Here is a 14567-nt window from a genome sequence, read left to right as displayed (position 1 = left end):
GATATGGGAACATGGGTGGTTTACTGATGTAGCACCATACAATATTGGCTCACATGGAAATTAGAGACTGGCCAAGGAAATGAAAACTTCAACAAGGGTATTATTTTCACCTCAGAAATAATAGAAGATATTGAATCCATGAAACAAGAACAGTATGGTATAAAAAATTCAGTGAATAAGAAACAGTTATTGAAAATTAAAATATGATAGCAGAAATAACTCAGGCAAAGAGTTGGAAGATGAAGTTGAGATGATCTCTTAACAAGTAGTGCAAAAAGGCAAAGGAGAATGTATGAGAGAAGAGATAACTTTTATTTGAGGATCAGTCCAGGAGGTCACATAACAAATAAGTTAGTATTCTAGAAAGAGATCACAATGATACAAAGGAAAATTGTCTTCAATAATATATGATTGAAGAATATTCCCAGAACCAAAGGACATATTTTCAGATTAAAAAGGCCCCAAAGAACATGAAAACATTAATTCAGAAAGATATATGCACTGTTATGTTCCTTGTGGTATTATTTACAGTAACAAGATATGAAAACAACCTAAGTGTCCATCAGTGGATGCATGGATAAAGAAGATGTGTATTCCACACACTGGAATACTGCTCAGCCATCAAAAGGTGGAATCTTGCGATTTGTGACAGCATGGATGGACCTTGAAGGGTCCATGCTAAGTGAAATAAGTCAGATGGAGAAAGACAAATACTGTATGATTTCACTCATATGTGGAATATACAAACAAAACAAAATAAAAACAAACACATAGATACAGAGAACAGAGTAGTGGTTACCAGAGGGGAAGGGGCAGAGGGGGAGGGTGAAATAGATAAAGGGCATCAACTGTTTGGTGACAGATAGAAACTAAATTTTTGGTGGTGAGCACGCTGTAGGGTACATAGAAGTAGAAATATAACGTTGTACACATGAAACTTACAGGTTATAAACCAGTGTTACCGCAAAAAAAACAAAAACAAAATACAAACCACCAAAAAGGCAAAAATGCCCGTCAAGTGCCAAGCACAAACTTTTATTTTTAAGTATCAAAATACCAAAGAGAAAGAAGTCCTACAAGTTTCCAAAGAGGAAGAGGTAGGTTGCACATAAAAGATCAGGAATCAGTAATTTCAGACTTTTCTAAATCAAGTCTTAAAGCTGTAAGACATTTCTGAAGGAAATTTATTTTCATTTTAGAACTCTGTATCTGCTTGACTGTTAATTAAGTATGAGGGAGTTATGAAAAGACATTTTCAGACCTGAAAGTTCTCAAAAATATTTTACCTTCTGTGCATTCTTTCCCAGAAATTTACTAGAGGATATGCCCCATCAATATAAAGGAATGAAGAAGAGAAAAAAAAATACATGGGATAGAGGAAATAGGTAATCAAACATAGACAAGAAGCAGTGGGATTTCTTGGATGATGGGGAAGGATGAAAGATGTGACCTGTAGAGGGCAGTTAATCCAGAATGTGGCAAATCAGAAAGCTCCAAGGGGAATCTCTACAAAAAGATCAAAATGAAAGAATACTTGGTGTTTTTAAAGAGAAATGTCTTGTGAAGCCATTTTAACAATTGGAGGAAATTTGATGGTTGAATTAGTAATAAACACGTAGAGATCTAATCAGACAAAACACAGTTATTAACTCTACGGGAAACAAAAACTTGTACAGAAAAAGTAATCATATTATGCTGCAATGGCTCAGATATGAAGTAGGGGTTGAGATTTTTTTTTTTTTTCATACAGATATCCTGTTGTTACTGCATCTTTTGTAGAAAAGACTACCCCTTTACTTTTGAATGGTTTTGGACTCTCGTGAAAATCAGTTGCTGATAAATGTGTCAGTCTATTTCTAGAGTCTGTATCTCATCCACTGATGATTATGTCTATCTTTTTGTCAATACCGTACTGTCTTGACTACTCTAAATCTTCAAATCTGTTATAATAAAAACTTTCAAATTTGTTATTCTTTTTAGAATTTATTCTGTGTATCTGAACCTTAGCCTTTCCACATAAGTTTTTTAATTAGCTTGTTATTTTGTACAAAAAGACTACTGGAATTTTGGTTGAGATTGCATTGAATAAGCAGGTCAATTTGAGGAAAAACGACATCTTGAAAATGTTGACTCATATAGGTCATGAATAAGTTTTATCTTTCCATTTTTCTAGGTTTTAAACATTTCAGAAACAATGTTCTGTAGTTTTCATGTACAGAGTACAGCATGTTTTGTTATATTTGCCTATAACTATTTTTTGGGGGGGGGGAATTCTTTTGGAATTTTTTTTTTTTTTGGGCCACACCACGTGGCATGTGGGATCCCAGCTCCCTCACCAGGGATCAAACCTGTGCCCCCTGTAGTGGAAGGGTGGTGTCCCAACCACTGGACCACCAGGGAGGTCCCTGTGATTTTGAGCTTTGGCACATGATACTGTTTTTAAAATTCCATTTTCCAGTTGTTCATTGTCATTATGTAGAATAATTGATTTTTGTTAAATAGATTCATTAGGATTTTCTAAATAGATGATCACATCTTCTGTGGATAAAGACAGTTTTATTTCTTTCCAACCTTTATTTCTTTAAATTGTTTTTCTTGCCTTATTGCAGTGGGTAAGCCCTACACTATAACCTTGGATAAAAGTGGGATGAACACATATCCTTGTTTGTTCCCAATCTTAGTGAGAAGACGTTGAGTATTTCACTGTTAAGTATGTCACTGTTTCTTTTGTAGGTGGTCCTTATCAGGTTGAGGAAGTTTGCTTTTATTCTTTGCCTACAGAGAGTTTTTATCATGAGTGGGTGTTGCATTTTATCCAATGCCTTTTCTGCTTCTATTGAGATGATCGTGTGTTATCTCCTTCGTTCTGTAGAAACAGTGATTTAGGTTGATTTTTTGAATCAACTTTCCCTCCCAAGGGTGAATCTCATTTGATCATCATGTATTATTCTTTTTATTTTCAATTTGCTAATATTTTCAGGAGGAGTTTTGCATCTGTGTCATGAGAGGTATTTATCTGTGGCTTTCTTTTATGTTGTTTTTAGATTTGGTACCAAAGAAATACTGGTTTCAGGAAATGTTTCCTCCTCTATATTCTGAAAGAGTACATGTGACTGGTGTTCTTTTTTATTTCCTCCCTAAATTCATTGTTTACACTTACTCTATCAGGGTGTCTTCAGGAGGGCTGTTATGAAAACTGGCTACCACAGGATTCTTATATGTAGATTTCTGGAATTCTTTTTGTACTAGTTCCCCCTTTGTGGTATTTTGCCCCATAAATTTCAGTTGGCTCAACATCTTCAAATTTTGAACACTGTCCCCCTCTGCTCATTGTGACAGTTGGACCCAGTGCCAAGGTCCAGTAAGTGCCAGAAGAGCAGAAAACTGGGACACTTGTGGGTCATAGACCTGCTGTTCACTGTCTGTCGTTCAGTGTCTGAAAACAGTAATTTCATATATTTTGTCTACTTTTCTAGTTGTTTATGCTGGTAGCCCTAGTCTGTTACCACTAATCTGCCATGGCTGGAGGTTGAAGTATATAAATAATATTTGAACTTCATAATAATGTAATTGTGACCCTTGACCTAACCAAAGGTTGGAAAGTGGGCTTGGAATGTATGGTTAGGCTGGCTGAAAGAAATCTAAATCTTCAATTTGCATAATGTAATAATATTTAATACTGAAAAATGAGGAAGTAGCAATACAAGCATGTTATTTAATGATGTGATAGTAAATGACAAAAGAATCATCTAAAAGAATAGACAGATTATTTTTAGGGAGAGGCAACTGTTGAGGGGGAGGAAGGATATGGGGGACTGCTCTTTTTCCTGATAAACCTTGTAGAACTGTTTGACTAGGAACACATATAAGAAAAATATCAGTGAAGCTAGGGGAAAAATGATAGAGTGGGCAAATGGAAATCATAGGAAAGAAAGTATAATAGTACTGATATTAGTTAGTCATAATCAAATTCAAGATCAAACACATTTTTAAAAGATAAAGAGGATATTTTTCTTACTGATGAAAGGTCCCCTAAAGTCACAAAACTTTTATTTACTTAACAGAGCTAAGAAGTATATTGAGCTGATGTAAATACCAGGAGAAACTGCACCTACGTACATAATGGAGAGACTTCTAATTTCTGTATTTTAGAAATATATGAAGTACACAATAAAAAGGAAATGGAAAATTTGATTAACACAGTTAGCAAGCATGTGTGTGTTTGTGCATGCACACAACTCTGTAAAAATAAATTTGTACAAAACTTTAAAATACAGGTATAGTGGGTACAAAAATTGACTGTTAGGCCACAATGGATATATTAATCAGTTCCAGAAAGTAGAACTCACTTGTGTATTTCTATTTATTCTTCTTGGGGTTTGTAGGGCTTCTTGAATCTGTGGATTTGGTGAGTTTCATTAGTTCTGGAAAAAATTAAGCTGTTATCTCTTCAGCTGTTGCATTTATTCTCTCTCCTCTCTTTCTGAGACTCTGATTAAATATTTTCCAGATCTTTTCACTAATCTCTTTTCTCTTTCTTTCTATTTCTTCCTTTCATGCATTAATGGATGATCTCTTCTGATCAATCAGAATTTTTTTTTTAGGTCTAGTCTACTGAGTTTTTAAATTTTGCCATTGTGTTTTCCATTTCTAGGAGTAATGTTTGTTCTTTTTTGATACTTGATTTTTTAAAAAGCTTTTTATGCCATGCAGATATTTTCAAGTTTGTCATATATTTGTTTAAACAGATTAGAATTATTGTTTTAAAATCTGTCCAGTAATTCCAGAAGCTGAAGTCTTGTGAGGGATGTTTCTGTTGGTTGTTGTTCATGTTGTTTTATTTCTTTATGTGATTTGTTGTCTCTATCTGCTTCATGGTTGTCATTGAATTATTTGTAGGGTTCTCCAAGGCCCAAGATGAATTTGCCCTCTGATAGAGAGGCTTTGATTTGGCTTCTGCTGGATCCTGTAAACGTTGCCATTAGGGATGCCTTAAGCGTAAAGGTCTTTTCTCTGGCCAATCATAAAGGTCTTTTGTTCTCCTGGATGCACATCTTCCCTGGGATTGGTTTCAACTTCTCTAGGATGGTTTTCTTCACACTCTTTTCCTTTTTTCTTATCTTGTACTGACCTCTGTGTAGTTTGTACTTACCCTGAGACAAAATGAGTTCTTTGAGGGTGGGCTGGGTCTCAGCTTAACGTGGGAGTGATCTCCCCCAACATTCTTCACCTTGATTTGGCCTTGGACTTTTAATGCTGTCCCTCTTCCCCCATTTGTTCCTCTCTCCCATTTGTTGTTACTCAGACTTTCCACTTATCTCTCTGGGTTTTGACTTTTATCCAGAAATTGTCTTGGGACTTCCCCACTGCAGATCATTATTGTTTTTAAGATGTTGGTTAGAAAAAAGTTTTATACAGTATTTTTCGTTATCTTTAGCAAGAGGAAGAGATAAAGCTGTAAATGCATTAATTACGAAATGAAGAACAAAAATAGATGAACTTATTTCCAGGTTAAGAAACCAGAAAAAGAATAAACATTGCGGCAGTGGAAAGTAGGGATTAAGTAGAATTTAGTGAAATAGGAAAAAAACAATATTTCAGTAACGGTTAGAGCTGGTTCTTTGAAACAACGAATAAAATAAAGTCCTGGTAAGTCTGATCAGAAAATAAAACAGAAGACACATGTAAATACACATGTAAATTAGGAATAAAAGTGGAAACATAACTACACATATGAAAGGAATTAAATGATTACATTAGAGACTATAAACCATCTTAATTAGTAGTTTGGCAATTTGTTGACAAATTAACACCATTAGAAATATTTTACACATTAAAAATGCTTCTCCACAGGTGTCCTATTTAACACTAGTTTGTAACATGCAGTAGTACCTTTAAAGAAAAATTTTTTACTTGTAATTTTTATTTGATCCTATATTCCTAGAAAATTAGGTTTAACCTATCTGTTTCAGTCAAAAAGTAGACCAGATATATTTTTCTTTATATTCATTTTTAGTACTATTACTAGCTTTGTGGGTCACGGTCTCTTTCTGCAGCTATTCAAATTATGTGTTTTCATATCCCATCTTTAATCTACCTCCGTTCCTCATCTACTGTATGAGCTTATTAATTTTCTATTATTGGATTTGTAGAGTAGGTTTTTATGGTGGTGTGTGTGTGGAGGAGGAACCATCATGGAATTCATGGTAAACTAATTTGTTCTCCTGTGTTGGTATCTTTCTGTATTGGTATGTGTAATGTATCACTATGTAGCAGTTATATTCCAATAAAGTTGACTTAAAGTTGACTTTGAAGCCTTATGGAAGTATATTTCCATAGAAAAAACTTGGAATAATATAGAAGAAGATTGGGGTAACCAGTGTTATATACTCAACATGGTGGTGCATCAGTAATATACTTGATGAGAATTGATACTGCAACCCGATTTTTGGTAATTGTCATTCTCCATTTTTGTGTTTGTGTGTGTGTGTGTGTATGTATTTTAATTTTTTTGGCATTTGTATTACTTTGCATCATCTTTTATCAGGATTTTACAGTGTCAGAGATTGTTAGCAAAGAAAAAAACCGGAGTGCTTGTCAAATCCTTCATGTTTTCAGAAGAGTTAAAAGTTACATCAGTGTTTTTCAGACTGTCTCTGATGCAGAACCAGATTTTTTGTAACCCACCCCCATCCCCAACCACAGTCTGTTGGTGACTGATACAGGGTCCTGTTAAGCATGCCTAGTACCCAGCTTGTGTCATGTGATTTACCACCTAAGTTCAATAACAACCACACAGATAGCTATCTTATTCTTCAGAGCCCACTGATGAGGTACTTGAATGTTGTGGCAATGTTAAGTTGCTATAAAAGTTTCCAAATGCTTTTTCTGTTTTTATACTTCTCTTATCATGGACTGGTAAGATTCAGTGCATGGATTAGACTTTGAAATGGAACTAGGAACAATCTATATGCTTGATCCACTCAGGGAGTAGACTATCGCCACTATAGATGTTAGTGAAGGGCAACAGCTTTCAAATAAACCTAATGATAAACGCTCCGAAAGGAGCTACCCAGAAATCCTGTGGTAGAAAATAGCTTTTCCATGTGCAAATGAAAATTTTAAATGATCTTGTGGAAAGATATTTTAATTGGTTTGTATGTAGTTCATTTTTATACTTGTGCCCATATAGCTTTGAATAGCTTTATGGGATTAAAATCATCCAGGCAGATTAAGATTTGAAAGGAGATAATATAGGTAAAGAAGGGTGAGTGGAGAGAGAGAAAAGATTTAAATTGGGAAGATTACATCATTGATTGAAGAATTGAATTTATTGTAATAGATCCTTAACCATTTGGTTCCTCAAATTAAAATGTAAGAACACTTTGAAATAAGTTTGTTTGTTTTTTTAAAGATGGTAGCCAATTCTTTTAATTAATTAATTTATTTTTGGTTGCGTTGGGTCTTTGTTGCTGCGCGCAGGCTTTCTCTAGTTGTGGTGAGCGAGGGCTACTCTTCGTTGTGGTGCACGGGCTTCTCACTGCGGTGGCTTCTCTTGTTGCGGAGCATGGGCTCTAGGCATGTAGGCTTCAGTATTTGTGGCACATGGGCTCAGTAGTTGTGGCTCACCGGCTCTAGAGTGCAGGCTCAGCAGTTGTGGCGCATGGGCTTAGTTACTCCGCGGCATGTGGGATCTTCCTGGACCAGGGCTTGAGCCTGTGTCCCCTGCATTGGCAGGCGGATTCCTAACCACTGCACCACCGTGGAAGCCCGACATAAGATTTTTTTTAAAAAAGAAAATTAGTAGTGCTAAATTTCCACTTCTAGAGAGTAGCTAGGTATTAAGGTGGCAAATATTTATTGAACCCCTAAAATGTGTGACATAAATTTTATATTTGATCCTGGAGAAAGCCCTCAGGTCATGCAAAAGTCAGGGAAATTACTGAGCCCTCTGTTTTCTGTGCCTCCCACTCACTAGTAAGTTGGAGTATGCCAAATAGATTCAAATCTTTATTTTTTTTTTTTTTTCCGCGGTACACGGGCCTCTCACTGTTGTGGCCTCTCCTGTTGTGGAGCACAGGTTCCAGACGCACAGGCTCAGCGGCCATGGCTCACGGGCCCAGCCGCTCTGCGGCATGTGGGATCTTCCCGGACCGGGGCACGAATCCGTGTCCCCTGCATCGGCAGGCAGACTCTCAACCACTGCGCCACCAGGGAAGCCCTGTTTATTTATATTTTATTTTTGGCTGCTTTGGGTCTTCGTTGCTGCACGCGGTCTTCCTCTAGTTGCGGCGAGCAGGGGCGACTCTTTGTTGCGATGCGCGGACTTCTCATTGCGGTGGCTTCTCTTGTTGCGGAGCACGGGCTGTAGGCGCACGGGCTTCAGTAGTTGTGGCACGCGGGCTCAGTAGTTATGGTTTGCAGGCTCTAGAGCACAGGCTCAGTAGTTGTGGTGCATGGACTTAGTTGCTCCGCAGCATCTGGAATCTTCCTGGACTAGGGCTCGAACCCCTGTCTCCTGCATTGGCAGACGGATTCTTAACCACTACGCTACTAGGGAAGTCCCCCACTTTTTTTCTTGACGGCAGGATTTCTGTTAATCCCCACTTCTGATAGGCACACTTTCCCATTTCTGGGATCTCTTCACATTCAGCTTTTAGATATTATTTAGTGTGTTCCATCTTCCATTTATTATTAACTGTTTGTTGTAGTAGTTCAGTTGTCCTTTGGTATCTGCACAGGATCGTTTCCAGGAACACCACACCCCACTCCCGCAGATACCAAAGTCCGTGGATGCTCAGGTCCCTTATATAAAACAGTGTACTATTTGGGTATAACTTACGCACATCCTCCCATATACTTTAAATCATCTCTAGGTTACATATAATATCTAATACAATGTAAATGCTATATAAATAGTTGTAAATACCATGTAAATGCTATGTAAACAGTTGCTGTGTGCATGGCAAATTCAAGTTTCGTTTTTTTGGAACTTTCTGGAATTTTTTACCTCAAAATATTTTCAGTCCGTGTTGGTTGAATCTGAGCATGTGGAACCTGCAGATATGGAGGGCTCGCTGTTATAATAACTGACTTATTGAATGCTTCTGTGCAGAACACAATTTTAATTATTTTATAAGTGTTTTTTCTTTCTTAATTCTCACAGAAACCCTCTGAATAAAGTACTCTGATTCCCATTTTACAGAATAGAAGACTGAGGCAGACAGGTTACATAACTTTGCCAAGGTGTCTTGGTAAAGTGATCCAAGATTCAAAGCCAGGCAGTGTGAGTCCACAGCTCTTATTCAGGCCTTCAGTAGTCTTGGCATTAGCAGTAGGAATGAAAACAAAATTATAATGATGAGAGAGGAAACCATTGTAAGAGTGTAATTACTAGTATTTATTGAGGGATTACTGTGTGCCAGTTACACATAATAATTGCTTTATGAGTGTTATTTTTACACCAGCCTTTAAGATTATTTTCATTTTACCTATGAGGATATGGAGGTATAGAGTTTAATTGACTTGCCTAAGACCACGTGGATAATAAGTGTTGAAGCTAGGTTCAAACTCCTGGGCCAGAGGATCTATGTATTGCTGTTTATTTGCCCATCTGTGTCCTTAGACTGGGAATGTATTAAAGAATAAGTACTTCATTAATCTCCAAGCACATAGTAAGTTTTCATTAAATATTTGTTGATTGTAATACATAAACCCATATTTAGATGAGAGAACTTATACTCTTTGTCTCTTACACAGTACCTTAGAAGCTTACTTTTCCTGTAAACTGTGTGCTAGGTATTGTAGGGAATACCAATATTGTTGTTTTAAATTTTAGAACCTTTGGTGATGTTTCAAATTTCAGCACAATAAGTGGTTTAAATAGTATTTTAAAACAATTCTATATAACATTTAACTTTTATTAAATAAAAACTGAAAAGATTCATAAAAAGGGAGTTGTAACAAAGGGAGATGTGATGTGCATGCACATCATCCAGAATTTGATAATTGTTATTCATACAGTTTTCTGTTTATTTAATGCTAACTTCTATATTTGTTTTATGCCTACAGCCATATCCAGAAGACCCAGCAGTTTATAAACCACTCTCCCAGGAAGAACTGCAAAGGATAAAGAATGAGAAAAAACAGAAACAAAATGAGAGAAAACAGAAAATATCAGAAAATCGCAAACATTTGGCTAGTGTACGTGTTGTACAAAAAAACCTTGTCTTTGTTGTAGGTCTGTCTCAGCGCCTAGCAGACCCAGAGGTAAGTCTTCTTCTCTTTTCTTAACTTGGCATTTTTTCTTTTTGTTTATTTGGAAATGATAGCTGAGTCTGCCCAACTGCAGGATTTACCTGAAAATATTAAAACTTAGGAGAAAATGGGAAATATTTTTTAATAATCACTAAGAAACCAATGGCCAGTTGTGATCTTAGTCAAGTGTATTAATCTTCCCTGGCTCATTTTCTTCAGTTGTAAAACTAAGCAGTTGAACTAGGTCTCTAAAGTCCCCTTTAAGTGCTAATAACCTGTGAAAGTTGGATAATGGTTCTATTTTTCTCTTAAGGCTAATGTGACATGACTACTCTGTTTGTTTCCTCTTTTCTGTAGCTGTATTAAGGACCAACAGTGGAGATGCAGTTTCATGAACCCACCAAAGATCCGTATTTTTTTTTTTTTTAAACTGTGCCCAAGTAGTGAACCTCGGTTATAGAACAGTGATAGAACTGTTGCTATACTGTATCATCATTCTTTACTCATTCATTTTAAGCCAGTTTTGGGGAAAGAGGGAGAATTTGATGAAGGGAAACTGTGGACCAGGTTCTTTGTCATTCGTTTGGAGGCAGGGGACGTCTTAACCCTTTTGTTTATTACTTAACTCTTTTCTCTCCTTCTTCCACCAGCCTTATTAGAATAATGTTGAACTCATAACTTTCCTTGATGCCCATGGATGCACATCTGCTAACTTTTAGTTTCTGATATACCAGGAGGTGCTGACTAGATTGTTGGGAAGGCAGATAGAAACTGATTGGCAACCAGAATGTTGGAGAGAGCCAAATTTGGGGGATCTGTCAAAAGTACTCCTTGAGAAGGGTTTGAAGTAATGCTCATGATGGTCGCAATCAGAGGGAGGATTGTAGTGAATATGATTAGGGAGGTGGGAATCTTTGAACTTGGCTAAGTGGGCTGAAGGCCCCAGAAGGAGGAAATTTAAGGTGTCTATACATTGATTTTGTACAAATCAGTTTAGAGACAATAAAAAATATTTATTGCTGATAAGTTTACTATGTATTGAGGCTGTGAAGGGCTTCATGATCAGTAGAGGAGAAAAATCAGGGTGACCTTACTAAGAAGGCTTTATCATTGGTAATAAATGTGGAGGCAGCTCAAGAATTACTAGGACCTAGGTCCAGGGATGCTGGCATTAGTGGGCTACGTGATCTTCCGGAGATGTTCTTTCCAAAGTCAGAGGGTTCATACTGGAGAAGACTTCTTTAATAAGAGATGATAAGGAGAGAGCTCATTTTAGGCCTGTGACTTAAACTCAGCAGCCACTTCTCCCTTTTTCCTAAATCTAGTACTTAACTCCCCAGACAGGCAGAATCCCACTTCACCCTTGAATACTGCCACAACTTTGTCCCAACGCTTCTGTCTCCCTCTTTCAACACTACTTTTTTTCCCAACCAGAGAGCATTTCTTGCCTCTGCAAGTTTTTTATTTACCTACCTCTATTTATTCCTACTAATTTTTTTTTTTTTTTTTGCTGCACCATGCAGCTTGTGGGATCTCAGCTCCTTGACCAGGGACTGAACCTGGGCCATGGCAGTGAAAGTGTGGAATCCTAACCACTAGGTGACCAGGGAATTTCTTGCTACTCCAGTAAATTAATGGAACTTTAATTTTGATTTTATAACTCTTGGATATGGATGTACTTGATTTTCTTAATACAAAATCCATCACCTGTGGTACTGGAGGCATACAGAGCACCACCCAAAGGCTGGATAAAATTAAGCCATAGTCTCAGTCCGATGTTTGGAGTATAGGTTTCCTACCTCTTCTTTAGAATCTGTGGTTTGTTTTTGCTTATGTACAGAGATTTCTTATTTTCATTTCAAATAACATGAGTTAGTAAGATTAATCTGAAGAACTATTACACAGAAAGAAATTAATCTAGGGGGTGACTAGTGAGAGAGAACATTTTATCATGAGTCTAAATATACTTAAAAATCACTGTCCTGGTTTTATACTTTTGAAATCATTGTGCTTGGTGAGAGGACAGTGAATTTTCTTAAACATTAATTTCTCTCTCTTATTTCTCTTGAAAGCCTAGGAAGACCAGAGATTAGTGTTTTAGTTATTAAATCCTACTACTTCTAAATATTATCTTTAAAATTTTTCTTAATGTAACTGTCTAACCTTTTCAGATTGGAAAAGTTAAAGTCAGCTTCATTAGAAAACTCGAAGTTTCAAATTGTTAGGGTAACTTTTGAGACAAAGAAGATCCCTGTGATTTACTTATTTTTGGATGATGACAGTTTGATATTTGACTGAATTCTGATTAGCAAAACAGGAACATTTAGGAAAATTTAAAGCTTGTTTTGAAAATAATTTTTGTACATCTGAAAACTTCATGCCAAGATTGATAGTCAAATGTATTCATTTATCACTCAATAGAAAAAAAAAAACTATCTTAGAAGATATGGTAATTAGAGGTAATGATTAGAGGTAATCATCTCCTAAATCCTAAAAATTTATATTGTCAGAACCTAATTCATTCATTCTGTAAATTAACTCTTGATTACTTACAATCTGTTAGGTACTTTGATGTTGGAGATGAGGTGGTTTAGCAAGCGGTCTCTACCCGTACAAGCTTACAGACAGTGGAGAAGACAGAATTACGTACTTGTAAGCATGCTGAGCATTTATAAACGGAAGTACAGGGCTTTTTGAGAACATGTAACAGTGGGGAATTTAGCTAGTACAGAGATCCACAAAAAGCCTCCCTGAGGAAAGGATGATTAAAAATGATTAGGAATTAGCTGGGCAGCGAATAAGGACAAGGATGTTTCAGGTTCGTGACTGCGTGAAAGAGCAGCTTGTTTGAGGAACTGAAAGACTTCAAAGACGCAAGCATTTCATTTTACAAACGGGAAACCAAGGCACAAGGAAGTTGAGTGACTTGCCTAGGATCACTCAGCTATTTCATAGCAGAGCCAGGGCTAGAAACCCACCCCCATCCTCCCCTCCCTGGTCTTAGAGCTCCTATTCCAATGTATTTTACACCAGTGAATGGTCTGTTGTTCCTCCATCCGTCCATTTATCCATCCTTCCATCTGCTTACCACATTTTTTATTTTCTCTGTGGTGTTCATGAACACTTGACTGTGTTCCCAAAGAATATATAGGAAGACATTTTACACATTAGGTATGCCATTGGGAATTTATAATTCTATCATGTGGCCTTTTATATGGTAATGAGTACTAAAGTTGGCTCACTGTGAAGTAAATATAGGACATTAAATATATGGGTAATGTGGTGATATGCAAGGTGTTCTGCCTACTACCCATACTCTTTACCTTTTTTATTTACTAGAGTATTGTTTTGCTCGTTGACTTATGTTCAGACAGAATCTGTAATGTGCAACTTAATATAGAGCATCTAAATTATTTAAATTTCCCTTGCCTGGGCAAACCATTTCTTATCAGCCATAGGCCATTTTCTAATACATTAAGGCCCACTAGTGTTTTACATCCATGTTATTCTTTTTTTTTTTTAAGATTTAGATCTGTATTTATTTATTTATTTGGCTGTGTTGGGTCTTAGTTGCAGCATGTGGGCTTAGTTGCCCTGCAGCATGTGGGATCTTAGCTCCCTGACCAGGGATCGAACCCACATCCCCTGCATTGGAAGGCGGATTCTTAATCACTGGACCACAAAGGAAGTCCCCCATGTTACTCTTTTTGTTCAATACTAAGACAGTTTAATTTTTCAATAAGCATTTATTGAGTACCTACAGTGTGTCAGGCATTGTGTAAGACATTGAACATAAACCAATAAAAAGGTAGCCCCTGTTTATTTATAAAAGCAACAGTACACTATGAGGAGTGCTGTGTGCTGTGGAGGCACAAGAGATGGTACCTGACCTTGGGGGGAAGATGTGTACTCTCCTGCTATCTCTGGGGTAAAGTGCTTCAGGTACAGGAATTATACAAATGCTTCTGGATGAGAAAGAGCTCAGTCTGCAAATGATTTGTTTGTCTGGAAAATTAGAGTGAAATGGTGAGAGAGGAGGCCGACAAGGTAAGTGGTAAGGGATAATGAAGGGCTTTTAAAACATGCTAATGAGTTTGTACTTTATCTTAAAGGCAATGGGAAGCTATTAACTATTCTTAAGAACAGAATGACATGGCTACACTGGCTGCTCAGTGTAATTATGTACAAATCTTATGTACAAACCTTATGTTGTTATGAAGGTGTTACTCAAATACTGGCCAGAATTTATTTCCATAAGCCAGCTTTTAACCTTTTCAGACCCAGTACCCACTTTTTTTTAAACTAGTATT

The 14567-nt window shown here is 36.8% G+C and overlaps 1 protein-coding gene across 6 annotated transcripts in view; it reads left to right on the top strand.

The window, feature by feature from the left end:
• The window catches only part of CNOT4 (CCR4-NOT transcription complex subunit 4), a 145818-nt gene that overhangs the window by 65697 nt on the left and 65554 nt on the right, over positions 1 to 14567 (top strand). For all 6 annotated transcript variants that reach the window (XM_007466580.1, XM_007466581.1, XM_007466579.1 and 3 more), the window contains exon 3: positions 10072 to 10269. In XM_007466580.1, the coding sequence (XP_007466642.1) occupies positions 10072 to 10269 (198 nt within the window). The remainder of the gene's footprint in view (positions 1 to 10071; positions 10270 to 14567) is intronic.

The sequence above is a fragment of the Lipotes vexillifer genome, unplaced genomic scaffold (genome assembly GCF_000442215.2).
Source record: "Lipotes vexillifer unplaced genomic scaffold, Lipotes_vexillifer_v1.1 scaffold71, whole genome shotgun sequence".
Taxonomy (NCBI): domain Eukaryota; kingdom Metazoa; phylum Chordata; class Mammalia; order Artiodactyla; family Lipotidae; genus Lipotes; species Lipotes vexillifer.
Note: the sequence above shows the minus strand (reverse complement) of the source record. Positions and strands in the feature narration are given on the sequence as shown.